This window comes from Arvicola amphibius, chromosome 2 (genome assembly GCF_903992535.2).
Source record: "Arvicola amphibius chromosome 2, mArvAmp1.2, whole genome shotgun sequence".
Lineage (NCBI taxonomy): Eukaryota > Metazoa > Chordata > Mammalia > Rodentia > Cricetidae > Arvicola > Arvicola amphibius.
Genome location: NC_052048.2, coordinates 32,069,631 through 32,086,201, shown reverse-complemented (window position 1 = coordinate 32,086,201; position 16,571 = coordinate 32,069,631). Strand labels below are relative to the sequence as shown.

Sequence of the window (16,571 nt, the reverse complement as noted above, 5' to 3'; positions counted from 1 at the left end):
CCAATACTGTTGCTCAAATTAACTATTCTTTTTAGTTGTTTGACATCTTCCACTCTAATTAAGCAAGGCAGTGTCTTTAATCAAGGAATTAACAAAGAGGTTGATCAGAGCAGGGAGTGTCCTGAAGCAAACCATCAGAGGCCTTCTTTCATACGTACCTGAAGCAAACCATCAGAGGCCTTCTTTCATACTGACAAGTATCTAGATTAGCTATAAAGTTACATACAGGACTCTGTTAAATGCTGACTATAACGCAGATACTCTGATCTACCCTAAACAATCCTACTAGAAGTGAGGTTAACCTGAAATAATTTAAGTTTGGAAAATCTGATTCACACTTTAGTAATTAGGGTTTCCTTTATAAAGTACTTACTTATACACTTTTGTTTTTAATGATAATAATTAAGTACTAAGGAATCTGAGAATTTATTTCTCAAACCATTAACAGTCTGGTCTCAAACTCAGAGATATGCCTACCACTTCCTCCCAAGTGATGGGAGGCGTGCAATGACTATTATACCTGATTGCTTATTTAACACTTATTTTAAAAAGCTCTGGATTTAGTAAGGTGTGATGATACACAATGGCAGATAATGAATTAGAGACCAGTCTGAACTTTATGGTGAATTCCAGGATGGGACGTGAGCATGTGCATATACATAAATGCACACGTTAAATCACGTTAAATAAACAATCAGGCAAGATATGCATATGAATTAAAATACAGAATAAAAAATGTGCCTAAGTACTAAGATGATCTACTTTTAGATTAAAGGACTAAGGGCTAGGCTTTTCATGAGGAGCCCAAAGTTAATGCAGAATGATTTAAAGACTAAGGACCACTTAGAGCTCAAGCTAAATTTAAGACTCATATTAGAAATCCAAGCGTGCTGCAGATAACTAACTGCATTCTGTCTTCTCTTGTGGCTAATCCTAAGTAGTCAAGTCAATGACAATAAACTCTCAAGCTGTTTACATAAACACAGAACTCTATTTGGAGGTAAGGCTTTTGCAGAGGCACCAACTACACACACCTAGGTTATCAATTACTGATTACGAAGATACTGAATCAAAAGTCAAATGCTTTCTGTGATATGATGGTGAGGCCAGGGTATGTTCAATTTAAGTTCTTCATGTGCCTAGACTTCCAAGAAGTCTGTGTCCTTAATTGTGCTTCAGTTTGATCTACATCTGGCTCCCAACACAATCACATTAATGTGCTATTTAATTACACACAGGTCTATGTGAGATGATCAAGCTTTAAATTTTGTTTGTTCGTTTATTCACTCTTTCATTGTGTGTGCCACACATGTGGAGGCCAGAGGTCAACTTGAAGGACTTGGTTTTTTCCTTCCAATATGTAGGTCCTGGGGATTAAACTACTCAGGTCCAGGCAGCAAGTACCTCATAAACCATCTTACCAGCACTAGCAAATTGTTTTCTAAATCTAATATAACTGAATATAAATAGAGAATGCATACAGTCTGGAGCTTAAATATCTACTTCTGAGACACATAGGAAAATGTATTACTCTTATTTTTATTTAATTTATTTATTTTGTACATGGGTGGCCAGATTTCCTTCAGAAGTCAGTTTTCTCCTCCCACCATGAGGGACCTGGGAATTAATACTTAGGACATCAGGCTTCATGAAAACTACTTTTAACCACTAAGCCATCTTTAGTTTGTGTGTGTGAGTGTGTGTGTGTGTGTGTGTGTGTGGTGGGTGGGTGTTCATGCATTAGGCTTTGCAGCAAGTGCTCTTACTTATGGAGCTATCTTGCTGGCCCTCATATTACTTTATTTTAAACGCCAATTTATACAAGTCTGTGCATATATATTTATACATACATACTCATCTAGGCACCCTAAATTGCAAGATCCTTAGGAATTTTCTAGTGAAAGAGCCTTATTTCACAATAAGAAATAAAAATGCTGGCATGCTAACTGAACTTCTGTTCCTATCTAGTTACAGCAGGGCTGACTCCACAAGTCAGGCCTCCTGAGCCTCACCTTCTCACCATGTTATTCTTCCCAGAGACAACAGAGACTATGCAACAGTGTAGCCCAAAAGCCCTGGCCTCCAAATGGAAATGCTCCTTCTGTTCAATCTGAACCATGACCACATTGTTGCAGGAGCTCCTTCCACTCCTTCAGCAAATAGCTGCTGAGATACCAGGACATTGAGGTGTGGTCTCTCCTTTAAAAAAGCAGCAACTGCCCTCCGCTCGCTCTGTGGCTTCAGGCTCCTCTTCCGGCAACTAGGCTCCCTTCCTGAGCCTCCCTTCCTGATTGCGCAGAGGGCTGTTGTCTGGGATCGTGATCTGTTAAGTTTTTCCCCTTTGAACAAACAACCATTCTGTTAATCATAATTCCAAACAATGTGGGATTGTTTGTGATTTACGCCTTCATCTGGCGCCCAACGTGGGGCTCGAACCCACGACCCTGAGATTAAGAGTCTCATGCTCTACCGACTGAGCTAGCTGGGAACCGGGCAGTGGGAAGTTGCCCGCTGCTCTCACTACACCACATGGTCAGTGAGAACAGGGACGATTGTCATATTCTAATCCTGTTTTCACACTTCAAACTAGTTGGCCATGGCTCTTTAGGTCTGGTCCCTGAAAATGCCAAAAATTGTCCTAATCTGTAAGTCCTATATCCTCTTTCCTACATTTAGCCCCCAAACTCAGCGGTAATCTGATTTAATATAATTAATTCAAGGGAGAACAACAAAACAAGTAACACAAACTATTTACCGCTGCTTCCACAAAGGGCAATCTTAAGATAAACAGGTATTGGACACTTTCTCTAAGAACCATCCCTGGGGGCTGGAGAGATGGCTCAACTCTGGATGACAACTGTTAACACCGGCTGCTCTTGCAGAGGACCAGGGATGTAATGCCCTCTTCTGGTTTAGAAAAAAAAAAGGTTAAAAATATTCTATCTTTCTGTTTCTCCAGTCTTGTGACCCGGTTCTACATTTATTTATTTATTCATTTATTTATTGATTTATTCATACATCATCTATATACTTATGTATGTATTTATTATTTTTGGTTGTTTGAGACAGGGTTTCCTGTGTATCCCTGGCTGTCCCGGAACTCATTCTGTTAATCAGGCTGGCCTCAAAATCACAGAGATCCGCCTGCCTCTGCCTCCCGAGTGCTGGGATAAAGGCATGTACTACCACCTGGCTTTGGGTCTATATTTTAATAATGAAAAATAATGGGGGGCTGGAGAGATGGCTCAGAGGTTAAGAGCACTGCTCGCTCTTCCAAAGGTCCGGAGTTCAATTCCCAGCAACCACATGGTGGCTCACAACCATCTGTAATGGGGTCTGGTGCCCTCTTCTGGCCTGCAGGCACATACACAGACAGAATATTGTATACATAATAAATAAATAAATATTTAAAAAAAAAAGAAAAATAATGGGATGAGGAGAAGGTTCAGTCAGTTCTTGATTCTTCTAAAACTGAGGTCCTGGGTTTGATATAAAAAAGCTAACGTGGAAGCACACATATATAATCCTAATGCCAGGGACGCAGGGGCAAGTCAAACCCTAGAGCTTGGTTGTCAGTCTATTTCACACGGTGAATCCCAGGTTCACTGAGAGGCACTGTCTTAAAGAGACAAGGTAGACAGCTCCTAAGGAACAACACGTGAAGGTGACCTCTATCTCCATATGCCAGAAGTTTGGATGTGAAAGAAATTTTATTGTATCATAAAAACCCAAAAACTCACCACTTAATAACAGTCCAATGTATATAAAACTTAGGTTTAAAGAACACTGTATTCTAAACTTTGAAGTATACTTAGTACAGCATCTTTTTGTGGCCAAGCTTGTTTTAAGTTGCCATGGTAAATTTTTGAGCATTTGTAGAAAAAACTCACATAATACTGTCAAGGAATTGTCTAGAATGTCTATGGCCTGAACATAAATATATAAAGGTGTTGGCTACTGCAGGGTTACTGAGAAAGGAAAAGGGCAAAAAATCTTTAGAATGGAGTAACCTCTGGGGACACTATAAAATCTTAAACATTTAAAGTGTAGACAAGTTCAATAGTGACTTCTAGAGTTCCCCTTCCTTCAAATTCTACACTTTCTACAATTAGCTATATTGTCCTTTTCTAAGTCTTCCTTCAAAATGCTAATTCTGTAGTGTAGAAAGGTGGTCAGCTGTCACAACTGGTCCCAGTTGACGGCCTCCTGATGCACCTAGTCCTGTTAAGAATCTGAGATGCAGATGCAGGTACTTCATTGTTGAATATTTAAATCACTGCTTCAGTAAGAATACTTTAGTTGACCAGAGTGGATTATTAGTTTGAAGAAGAGATATGGATAATGAAGTAAAAATACTGTTTAATATAAGAAATTCACTCAGGCACACTGTGCTCCAGAAAACAAATTAGTAATTTATTTATTTATTTATTTATTTATTTTTGGTGTGTGTGTGTGTGTGTGTGTGTGTGTGTGTGTGTGTGTGTGTAGGGGGTACTGAGGACTGGACCTAAGGCTTCTGCATGCTATGCAAGTGTCTACAACTGACCTGTTGGGTCCTCCCAGCTCTAGAAAGATTTCTACTATTATGAGTAATGCAAGTACTTGGTAAAGGCAACTGGAGTCTTTCAGTTCTGTATTATGTTCCTGTCTCACACTGGCCTGACGGAGTACAAGATGTAACTCTGATTGTGTCTGCCCTATCTCTTAGGGCTCTTCTATGAATACTTTCAATTTCATACCATCCCACTCAGCCTGTGCTACCATTCTTTTCTTCTTCCCTCACACATTTATCATTTTTAATTATGAGTGTTTCTAAATGTGAGTGTAGGTTTCCATGGCAGCTAGAGGTGCCAGATTCCCTAGATCTGAAGTTATAGGCAGTTGAGGTTCATTTGTTATGGGTGCTGGGAACCAAACTTGGGTCCTCTGCAAGAACAGTAAAAGAACTCTTACCTACTGCGCCATCTTTCCAGTCCTTGTACTAGCATTCTTAATAAAACACTGATAAATAAACTGACCTTTTATAACTTCAGAACAAACACAAGATGTGCCAAGGTTTTAGGATCCAAAATTTAGAACAAACAGAAAAGGAAGGTACAGATCAGAAGCACAAATCTGTTAATAAAGTCGGCATTTACAAATCAAACTCCAGAGTGAAAAATCTGTTTGGAGCTTAAGTCCAACTGTTCACCATCAAACAATATTAATTTTAGAATCAGGAAAAAAAAACACTCTAAAGAATTAGGCTTTGCTTTAAAAAAACCCATTATCTCTTAGAAAGTATCTATGCATTTGTTTATAAAACCAACCCATAGTGAACTCAATCTAATGGCTCAGTTTTCTATTCAGAACTAAAAATGAAATGTGAGCATGGGGGATGTTGCATAAAGCTGGATCATTTTCCTGTTTAGTTCACTGTACAGCCTTGTGATTTTGATCTAAAGATGAAAATTAACAGAGATGTGCATACTGTTCGTAATTCAGTAAACCATCATTTCACAGAAAAAACAATGAAAACAAGTAGCTCAAAGATAAGAAGCCTTTTATTAAAAGAAGAATGTGAAATATTTCAAACTGGCTTTAACTCAAATTCCTATTTGTTCTGCATGCCTGGCATCTTCACATTTAACCCAAGTCTTTCCTAATCTTCCAAGGCAAATAAAACCCTTTTGTTCACTTAAGGAAATGCTTATTTTCCGGTAACATTGTAGCCTGAAAAACCCAGGATAACATCTATTCTGCATGGAAACAGGCCCCACACCCAAGTTACTGGGATACTCTAGTATAATCTGAACATGCCTATATAGCTACACAATACCCCTTGCACTCTGTCCAAATAGCTATGAGTGAAACAAACAGCTAGGAAACATAACAAGATTCTCTATTATCTCAAACTCACCATCTTAAAATAGCACATGCCCTGGCTGAGCTCTGCTGCTGAAGAGTGCTAAGTTCCAGCAGCCCAGTTTCCTGTGTCTGCGCAACCAGCCCCCACTGAAAGCTGTGTAACTAAAGGAACAAGGGAGATATTTATAAAAAGAGACAGATACACACACATATACAACATACGGTTTCCGAGGAGAGTGCCGGTTCCATGCTTGTGAGGGAGGAGGAGGAATATGCCGCGTAACCCCTGAGTTTCTCCCAGGTTTGAACATGCTGTACTGTGGCATGAGGTCAGCAGACTGACTCTAGCCCTGTGAGGCTGAATTCTACCCTGACAAAGCAGTATCACTGCAATATGAAGCAAGAGTACCCAGGGCATGTTGGCAGCTATACAGAATGCCTGTTCTAGAAAGTAATGGCAACTCCAAAACAAGAGCTCCATGCTGTCACATGAGATCACCTCCAGTCCAGTTAAGCAATGACACTGAAAACACCTTCAACACCAATCACAGGCAGCTCACAGTATTAAAATATGGGAAAAAAATGTTCTCACTGAACAGGAAGTGGGGAACTGAAGAACTTATTGATTCACTCAACTTGTAACACAAACACACTGATTCTGCTTTGACAAGAGGTTGGAGTCTCCTATTTCTGGACATTGAGACCTAGCTGAGGAGCTCCAAATCTTCTCTGTCATTTTAATACAGAGCAGGCAGAATATTATGAAAATAGATCTTTGACTATGGATATACACTAGTACCGAAGGTGTGACTAATAACTTTATTTTTCACACATGTCCAACTTCATGTATACCATTTCTTTGTAGTTTACCAAAAATGTATGTAAGTGTGGGGCTGAGGATATAGCTTAACTGGCAGAGTGCTCGCCTAGAATGTATATGACTCTTGAGTTCAGTCCCCAGCATAGTACATATAGGCATGGTGGTGTAACCCTCTAATCCCAGCACTGGAAAGAAGGAGGTAGGAGGATCAGAAATTCACGGTCATCTTTGGCTACATATAGAGTTTCATATCAGCCTGGTTACATGAGACTCTATCTCAAATAAATAAGTAAATAAATAAAAAAGTTCTCTACTTCATCTTTGTCAAGTCTAGCACTCTACTGAGGTGACTATCTGCATAGAATCACTCACAGTTCTTTTCACAAACCTAATATTCATGTGGTGACAGCCTATTTCTTTCTTGACATTAGCAATTTGTGCATTTTGTGTGTGGAGGTCACACAAATACGCTGGTTATCTTCCTCAAATGTTTTCTACCTTTGGTTTTTGTTAAACTGGGCGCTCACAGACTTGGTTAGGCTGGTTGATCAACAAGCTCCAGGGATCTTCTTGTCTTTTCTTCCTTAGAACTGTAACTGGCTTTTTATATGGGTACTGGGGATCCCAACTCAGGTCCTTGGGCTTGTTCTCTGTAAGGAGTTTACTTATTGAGCCCTGCATCTACCAATTTTATTTTATTTTTAAGGACAGAGTCTCACCATGTAGCCCTGGCTATACTGAAACTCACTGTGTAAACCAGGCTGGCCTTGAACTCACAGCAATCCACCTGCCTCTGCCTCCCAAATGCTGGGATTAAAGGTGCTCCCTACTGTGTCTGGTTCTCTACCAAATTTTGACATGACATACTATGATTTTCAGCTCAAATTATTCCCTAATCTGTTTCAGCTGGAGAATAGATTTTATATCACTTTTTATACCTCTAGTTTATGACCCATGACAGGGTCCACATCTTGATGCACGTTTTACAGACATTCAGAGTAATATGTATCCTGTTGCTTAACATTTTCTAGAATCAAGTTCAGAACAGATGCTCAGCTCTTCTGGATCTTTGCTTACTTCCTGCCTACTGGGTTCTAGAAATCATGGAGAGAGGAGTGCTGTTGTCTCTAACTGTGGACTAACTGACCTGTCTAGCTCTGGAGATGTTAAGACATTTGATGTTTCTAAGTTTCTCTGGGCAATGCTAACATCAGTGTTATTTTAGTCCCCTCTTCTCCATATGAACTGATAATTTTATTACTTTTTCTAAGGTCTGCTCACTTTTTATCATACCCTACATATTTCAATTACTGCTGTAAAAATCTAGGTAATGCTAAGTGCATATAAAGGATAACAATCAGCGGAGCCAATCTAGTTTTCCTCAGTTTAGTTTCCGGCCAGCCTCCGTAGACTGTTCCAACATGAGCTAAGTGTCAAAGTCTTTGCAATGCTAAGCAGATCTGCTCCACATGGACACCACGCTCTATCACCAGTCTGGGACCTAGCCATAGCCTAAGCCACACTTTGACTCTCAGCCTGGTTGGGGCCAGACTGTGCATGCACAGCATGCGGACACTCAGGCAAGTTGGATGGTTAGTGAAGAACTTAAGGCGTTTCCTCCCTAAGTCTCCTACAGCCTAATGTCCTCAGTTCTCCTCTGGTCACAAGACTGGGACGCACACTCTTCTCTCAGTCGTGTCATTTCTTGACAGTGACGATGTTTGGAGCCAAGCAGCTGAGCAGAGGAGCAAACATTCCAACCTTTTAGGACCCCTTCCCACTAATCAGAGATGGTTTCTGCCCTCAAGAGTTTTAGGTTCATGCAGGACTTCAATCTACTGTTACTTCAGAATTGTATGAATTTCTTGGTATAAGAGAGAAAAGAGAAAACAGAGAAACAAGGCCTTTCTGTATTCTCCCTTCGGCGAGAATACAAGGCTTCTCTCTACTCAGAGTGATGCCCACTTCTGGGGATGTGTGAGGTGATAAATTCAGTGCTAACACTATAAGAAATGACACCCTCTCCTCCATCAAAGGTAGCCTATCCACTTGCAAAACTTTTATGCAAATCTCTCTCTCTCTTTCTTTTTTGGGGACTGTTTCACTACAAAGTCCTGACTGTCTTCCAACTCATAGAGAGATCTGTATGCCTCTGAGTCCCTAGTGCTGGGATTAAAGGCATGAGATACCAAGGCTAGCCCTCATACAAATCTTCATTTTTCCCACCTGGTAAAGCTTTTGCTCACACTCCCCCTACCCTTCCAGGAACTGGATGATCTAGAGCACTTTACCCTCTTCCTCTTTTCTTTCATTTCCTTTAATCAATTCTTTAAAAAGTAGCCAATTTCAAAACTGTGAGGTCAGACCCCAGCCAACAGGAAAAAAGACAAATCTTCACCTGCATTAGGATAAAACCAAGCGAGTCTCCTGTCCTATGTGTCTGCTAGCCTAGATTGGGTTCTGGAGACCATTTCTGGAAAACAAAATTACCCTTACAGCATACCTTTCAGAGTTTTCAAATAGTTGCTTTATGGCAGGTTAGAGATTCTGCTTTGAAAAAACATGGATCAGAAATGTGTCTCAGTACTTACCTAGTAAATTTAAGGCCCTCAACAGTGCAAAAAATGATCAACATTGTAAAAACAAACAAAAGTTTTGGGCATGGTAATGCATACCTTTAATTCCAGCACTTAAGAGATGGAGGTAAAGCAAACAGATCTCTAACTTCTACATCAATTTGGTCTAAATAGTAAGTAGTGGGCCAGCCAGAGCTACATAGTGAGACCTTGTTTCAAAACCAAAACAAACACAACAAGACAAAAAAAAAAAAACCCCAAAACCAAACAAGAACAACAACAACAAACCCAAAACCTAAAATGCTCAATCAACCAAAGAAACAAGACACATGATGTAATGAGGCACAGAGCACTTGGTAGAAGCAGTGTGCTGTGGTTCCTGTGTTCACAGATGTCTAGTTCCATACACTCAGCTTTATGTTTTTAAATTAATGATAAACATACCTCAGGCAGGCCCTTCAGGAGGGAATCCAAAAGGCACTGCTGCCATAGGAGGTAAAAGCAGCTCCATTAGTGTAGCTCACCTTTGCTTCACTTCTAGTGGGACAGGATGTGTGGTCAGTAGACGCTCAGGACTCTGACTCTAGTAGACTGTGCTTATATCTTATGATTTAGGTTTTTGATTAAAAATTTTTTTTACATTGACTTATATACTGGGGGGTTAGGATTTGGAGGCAAATTCCATGGCATTCATGTGGAGGTTAGAATATAACTACCTGATTTTTTTCTTCCACCTTAAATTCAGGTTGCCATGCTTGGTAACAAACCTTCACCTGGTGAGCCATCTGGTCCAGTCCACATCTTTAGTTTTTAACAACATGATTTTTAAAATAGCAACAACAACAATAACAACAAAAAGTTCAACAATAAAACTGTCACCTCCACCACAAAAACAGCTTAATTTTTTTTTTTTTTTTTTTTTTGGATATAGGGTCTGTCTATACCACTTGCTATCCTGGAACTCACTATGTAGTCTAGGCTGCAGAGATCCTCTTGCCTTTGCCTCTCAAGTGCTGGGATTAAAGACAGTGGGCAACCACACACAACTTGTATGTGTGTTTTAAGTGTCATTACCAAATAACAAAAAAGTTTAAAAGGTCTACAAAGTAAAATAACCCAATAAGCTAAGGCTACACTATAGTGAAGAAATAGTTCAGGCACCCTTAAAGAGCAGGTCTGTACAGAAATTTCTGGTTCTTTATCCCTGACTTACCTAGAGATACTTCTAGTCAGTCCTGCCAGCTTCTTCATATAAAGTGTCTAATACAGGCATGATATTAAAACACAAAAACCCCCAAATTTTTTATCTGGTATTTATTAATATCTTCTATGTTTATATCACTGTACTACAACTGTATTGATCTAGTCACCTATGGAGGGCAAGACAGCCTAGGGGCAATAAATCATATTATATGTTTGAGCTAAACCACCTAGGTTTGTAACATGCAGGCTCACACACTCCCATTTATTAGAATGTATCACTGTTAAACAACACACGATTTGTATATGCAATTGTGTTAGCTTTACACTGCTGTGACAAAACACCCAGGCAAAGCAACTTCAGGAGAAAAAGGTTTTTTTTTTTTTTTTGTTTTTGTTTTTGTTTTTCGAGACAGGGTTTCTCTGTAGCTTTGGAGCCTATCCTGGAGCTAGCTCTTGTAGACCAGGCTGGTCTCGAACTCACAGAGATCCGCCTGCCTCTGCCTCCCGAGTGCTGGGATTAAAGGCGTGCGCCACCGCCGCCCGGCAGGAGAAAAAGGTTTATTTTGGCTCACAGTAAGACATGCCATCATGCTGGGGTGGGGGCAGAGTTTCTGTCCTGGAGGGTGGGAAGTAGAGGGAATGCCTGTGGTAGAGCTTCCTCCTTCTTCCCTTTTACTCCACCCAGGTTTCAAGCTGAGGAGTGGTGCTGCCCACATTTAGGATGTGACACCCTGCCTTCTTCAATCCTCTTAGTAACACTTCCAGACATACCTAGAGGTGTACTTTGCTAATCTCCTGGGTGCTTCTCAATTTAACCAAGTTGGCAGTTTAGATGGGCTCCAGAAATACATAAACAAGTATATGTTGAGAAAAAAAATCCCAAACTCAGAATAGAAACTGCCTTTAAAGAAGTGAATAGATCTAGGAGTGGCAAATAAAAATAAACTGTCTCAAGCAAATATAACAAAAAGTTTGGCCATGGTTACTAGGTATTTGTTATGTTATTCTCTATTTATTTTTGCTTAAAATATTTATAGTACAAAAAGCAGAAATGAAAAATTACAGAGCTTGTACACCAGTAATGTGCTAGCACCTAATGGTGTGGCTCAGTGGCGCAGCACCTGTCAGGCATGTGCAGGATCCTGGGTTTAATTCCTAGAAGAGCAAAAACACACATCAACAACCCCTTAGTTGTGTGTACACTTGACACTGCCTTAGTCAAGTGTACACACACATACTGCTAAACCTTTGGCGCTCTGGGCCCATAGTTCAAATGCTGGTGACCACCGCCCCCCACCAACAATCTTGGAATCTAACACCCATGTTTTAGTTACTACTTGACTATGTTCAGAAGCAGGTTCAGTGCCCTTATGAAAGAGTTCCTGCTACTCTCTCGCCTCTTCTACCACATAAGAACACAACAAGAAAGCACCATCAGAACAGGGACAGGTCCTCAGCAAAAATTAAATTTGCTGGTACCTTGATCTTGGATTACAAAACTACATGAAATAAAATCCCTGTTGTTTCTAAATTACCTAGTCCAAAATATCTACAAATACGTAAGAGGTAAGAGCGGAGTACCACATAAAACAAAAGTAAAACCAAACACACACACACACACACACACACACACACACATACACACACACGCAATCCTGGAGGTGGTCATGGTGGCACGTACCTGCAATACCAGCATTTCAGAGTCTGAGGCCAACCTAGGCTTCATAGTAAGATCTTGTCTCCATAAACCAAACAACAATGACAACCAAATAGAAATTATAGTTTCAATAAACACAGACTAAAAACTCCCATGTGGGATGTACAGACTTAGTAACCACATAACAATAGCCTACTGTTATTCAAAAGCTTAGAACCAGTTCGTGTATGACTCACACCCTTCAGGGTAGAAGAGAAAACGTGTAAGCTTCAGGACTGTGTTTCTTCTTTCTTCAGAGCTAGGGAGTTATGGCCTTCATAGCAGTTTCCTTAATTCTAAAACTGTGTTTCAAAAAGTAATCTCTGCTCATGCACTTCATGACTATAAATCCTGAGGCCCAGAGTCGTTTTTGAATATTATGATATAACTTTACATATTACTGCATAATTCTGTCTTAATAACTGGCAGTTATTAATTCATATCCTACTTTACTTCCAAAAAAGACTTTAAGATAACTTACAAAGTTATGTATGATGGTAGCACAGGCTAACTTCAACACTTGGTAGGTTGGGGCAAGTAGATCACTGTGGTGGTTTGAATGAAAATGGCTCCCACAGACTCGGAGTGGCATTATTGGAGGTGCTGTAGCCTTGTTGGAGGAAGTGTGTCACAGGGGGTGGGCCTTGAAGTTTCAGAAGCTCAAGCCAAGCCCACTGTCACTCTCTCTTCCTGCAGCCTTTGGATCCAAATGTAGAACTTTCAGCTACTTCTCCAGCACCATGTCTGCTTGCATGCTGCCATACTTCCCACCATGATGATAATGGACTAATAAACTTTTGAACCTGTAAGCCAGCCCCAATTAAATGAGATTTGCTATGGTCATGACATTTATCCACAGCAGTAAAATCGTAACTAAGACAATCTCTCCACACATGAGGTCAGTCTGGACTACAAAGACTCTTTTTTCAAATAAAATGAAAACAAGTTTATGTGCATTCAAAAAGCTCAATAAGAAATAGGATTCAAAAACAAAAATAATGAAGACTAGGAAGAAAGGTAACTGAACTACAGATTGACATAAACTAAGGTCACTACAATGGAGCACTTTGGATTTTTTCTGATACCAGTTTTCACAATAATTTTTCATTAGCTGTTAAAAAAGTGCTAGAGAATTCATCAACAACTTAAATGAAGGAAGAAGTATGTATGTAGATGAGTGTGTAAGAAACTTTTAACAAAGATTTCTTAAAAGGTAGAAAAGCATCCTTCATAGATGATTCTTATTTATTTCTATAAAGTAAAAAAGGGCTTGCTGCACAATTAGGATTTAGCAACTAGATTCCATTATTCAATAAAGGAACCAGTGAAGGCCTGTGATTTTTGATAATCTTACCTGATATTGGGAAACAGTTTGAGTGACAGATAGCCCATATGCCTCTTTGCATAGGGTTTCATATGTCAAGAGTTGAATCTGTTTTTTTGTTTCTCGAGATAGGATTTCTTTGTGTAACAATTCTGGGTGTCCTGGAACTTGCTCTGTAGACAAGGCTGGCCCTAAACTCACAGAGATCCACCTGCTTCTGCCTCCCAAGTCCTGGATTAAAGGCATATGCTACCACTGTTCATCTTAATCTGGGTTCTTAACAGAAGATGGTCAGCACAAGGTTGAACTCACTGGGCGGGGGAATGGGGGTGGCAATAGCAATGGACTATGTAGTAACAGCTAAAGAATCCTCCCCCACATTTTAGTTTCCCTTTAAACCCAACAGGTCCACTGCTGCATTGATGAGTTGTTCAAAAGAAGAAGGATTTAGAAAACTATTCTGCAATTTTAGATCCTTTGATTTTAAACACTATTTAAACAGGAGGAGGACTTACCTAGATTAAGAATACTATTACTATTCTCTATATTTTACATGCAAATGTACATATGCAAAATGAACAGTTGTTTGCTTTCTCTCAACTAATGCTTCTCAGGTGGGATGTCTTTTCTTTTTTAAATTCAGTTCTGCTACTTCTGGGAAGCTGAGTAGAGTAAAAGTGAAGTCAGGTCTCTGTTATCTCCAAGACTTCCTGCCTTGGTCTTCACATGATCAAATGTCTCATGAGAGGACTGGCGTAATATCAGTTCTTTTTCCTATTCTATTCTTCTATCTCAGAACTCCTCTCTTAGGCCATTCACAGAGGGTTCCATGTAGAAACTGGAAGTTGATCAGAATTAGAGTTCAAAGTCCTGGACTTCCTTGTGCCTGTGGACATGCCAGTATCTCTGACAGCTAAACTCCGTCAAAGAGCAGCAGTTCCACCATCTGATAGCTTCAAGCCAGCAGCAACGGATGCAGCACAGTGGCCTTTGTATTTGGTGTCAAAAGAAAACCAGCACAGGACAGATGAAGGAATAAAAGTGGGTCTGGTCTTTCTTTAAGAACTCTTTTCCTGGTAAGTCTGTTCAGCTTATATTCCCAGACATTGTTTCCTAGCTTCTAGGAGCTCTCAACTCAACTATTGGAAGAAGCAGTGTACAACAATCATTAACGAAGTTTATCCTAAGTATCTCATACATATTTAAATTATGTGTTAAATAAAAATAAAGAACACTGGGCTCAGTAATAGAGCATTTGCCTAGCATGAGTGAGGCTCTAGGTTAGACTCCTAACACCAAACCAATAAAATAATAAAAGCGCAAATGCTGAAAAAAATTTACTTTCAGGCTGAAGTGATACAAGCAGCTGCCAAACATTTGTATTGCCATGGAGCCAGCCTGTCACTGCCGTACTTCCCCACCATGACAGGATGCAATTACTCAAATCAAACAAAAAGTAACAAAAGTCTGTATTTGGCACCTACTCCTGCCCCACAGAACACAACATGAAATACTGTTTCTGCAACCAACTTCTGGAGACGAAGAAGAAGGTAAAAAACAAAAACAAAACTCTAAAGCTGGAAGCAACAGAAAACTGAAGATCAAGCAACTTCTGAACAATGACAAAGAAAAAGAGAAAAAGAGTCTTTTTTCTGTAGGAGCTGGAAGAGTCAGAATTTTGTAAAGACATAGAAAGTGATAGGGCTGCCAGGAAACAGCAAGGACAAATCTGTTGCACCCTGGTTCATGAAATCTTCCCATGCCTTTGTATAATACTGGCCTACAGTTTTAAGCACTTACTCAAGATTCTGTATATGTGAGGTGTTAATGATGTTTATTAAAATGACTTTACATCCTTTCAGGATAAGAAAATGAAACACACAAATTTTAAAATACCCCTGATATACTTAAAGATACTCATTTTTAGTACAGGATGGAATTTACTACAGAAACAAAAATATACTTTCAATTTAAACAAGAGTACAAATATGAGAACTCAAAAAAAATGACCTCTTCATAAGTCTGGGAACTCCTTGTCTTCTTGTACTTACCTCTTCTCCCCACTGTGACTGCATCATCTTACTGATTCTGTCTTTCCTTTGACTTAACAAAAATAGTTTCCAGTGCACACTTGGATAAGCTCTATGTGACTGTGCTTCCAAGCACAACGCTTCCGGGCCTTACAGATTAATCACATGGGATGCACCTTTGACCCTGTGTACACAGGGCACTGTTCCACCTCTCCTCTGAAATCACCAACCTTAGAATTCATCACTCTTTTAGAATGGTATCTTAAGCTCTTATATATCTAAGAATTTTAACCTCTTATCCCATTCCTCCCAGAATCTAGTATCTTTCCGGCTACAGTTGTGGTGGCAATAAAGAGAATAGGCAGAACTGTCTTTCTATTGTCACTGGTGATATGACTTTTGGAACTGTTGATAACTGGTTTCTTTATTATCAAGCAGGGATCCTGTATTCCTTGCTGAACAGAGACACATGTACTATCAGCTGCTGTTATCACCACTATATTAAACAGAGTCATCCTTCAGTATCCAAGGAGATCAGGGCTAGTATTCATTCTCCTTGGACTTCAAAATCTGCAAATGTTTAAGTCCCTTATATAAAACAGTGTAGAAAACAGGAGAAGACAGCTTAATTAACTAAGAGCTGTTCATGTAGGTATGAGGGCCTGAGTATATTTTCCAGTACCCATATAAAACGCCAGGTGTGGCAGCATGCATTTTTAATACCAGCATTGGAGAGGTAGAAACAGATGAACCCTAGGGCTCAATGGCCAGGCAGGAGAGCCTATTTGGTGAGGTCTCAGACCCCAGAAAGAGGTTCTAGTCTCAAAAATCAAAGAGAGACCATTGAGATGGCTCAGTGTGTAAAGGTGTTTGCCACCAAGCCTGATGATCTGAATAATAATACCCAGTACCACATGGTGTTAGGCGAGAATTGAATCCTGCAAGTTGTCCTCTGAATTCCACATATATGCCATGGCATGCACATGCATGCAAATATACTTAGAGTAAATGAATGTAATAAAAAAACAAACAAACATGGACACAACCAAACAACCAAGGTAGACAATTCCTGAGA

General features: G+C 39.8%; 1 protein-coding gene and 1 non-coding gene across 5 annotated transcripts in view; both read right to left on the bottom strand.

Annotated features, from left to right (window-relative positions):
* The window catches only part of Tmcc1 (transmembrane and coiled-coil domain family 1), a 125,173-nt gene that overhangs the window by 44,626 nt on the left and 63,976 nt on the right, over nt 1-16,571 (bottom strand). The window contains exon 1 of one of the 4 annotated variants that reach the window (XM_038318348.2): nt 15,518-15,644. The exons of 1 other annotated variant lie outside the window; for it this stretch is intronic. In XM_038318348.2, the coding sequence (XP_038174276.1) occupies nt 15,518-15,544 (27 nt within the window). In that variant the 5' untranslated portion in view covers nt 15,545-15,644. Of the gene's footprint in view, nt 1-6,054; nt 6,220-15,517; nt 15,645-16,571 lie in introns of those variants that run through there. 2 more of the 4 variants (XM_038318346.2, XM_038318347.2) reach the window with 2 other exon arrangements.
* Nucleotides 2,416-2,488, bottom strand: Trnak-cuu. Its single transcript has one exon. It is a non-coding gene; the product is annotated as a tRNA-Lys (tRNA).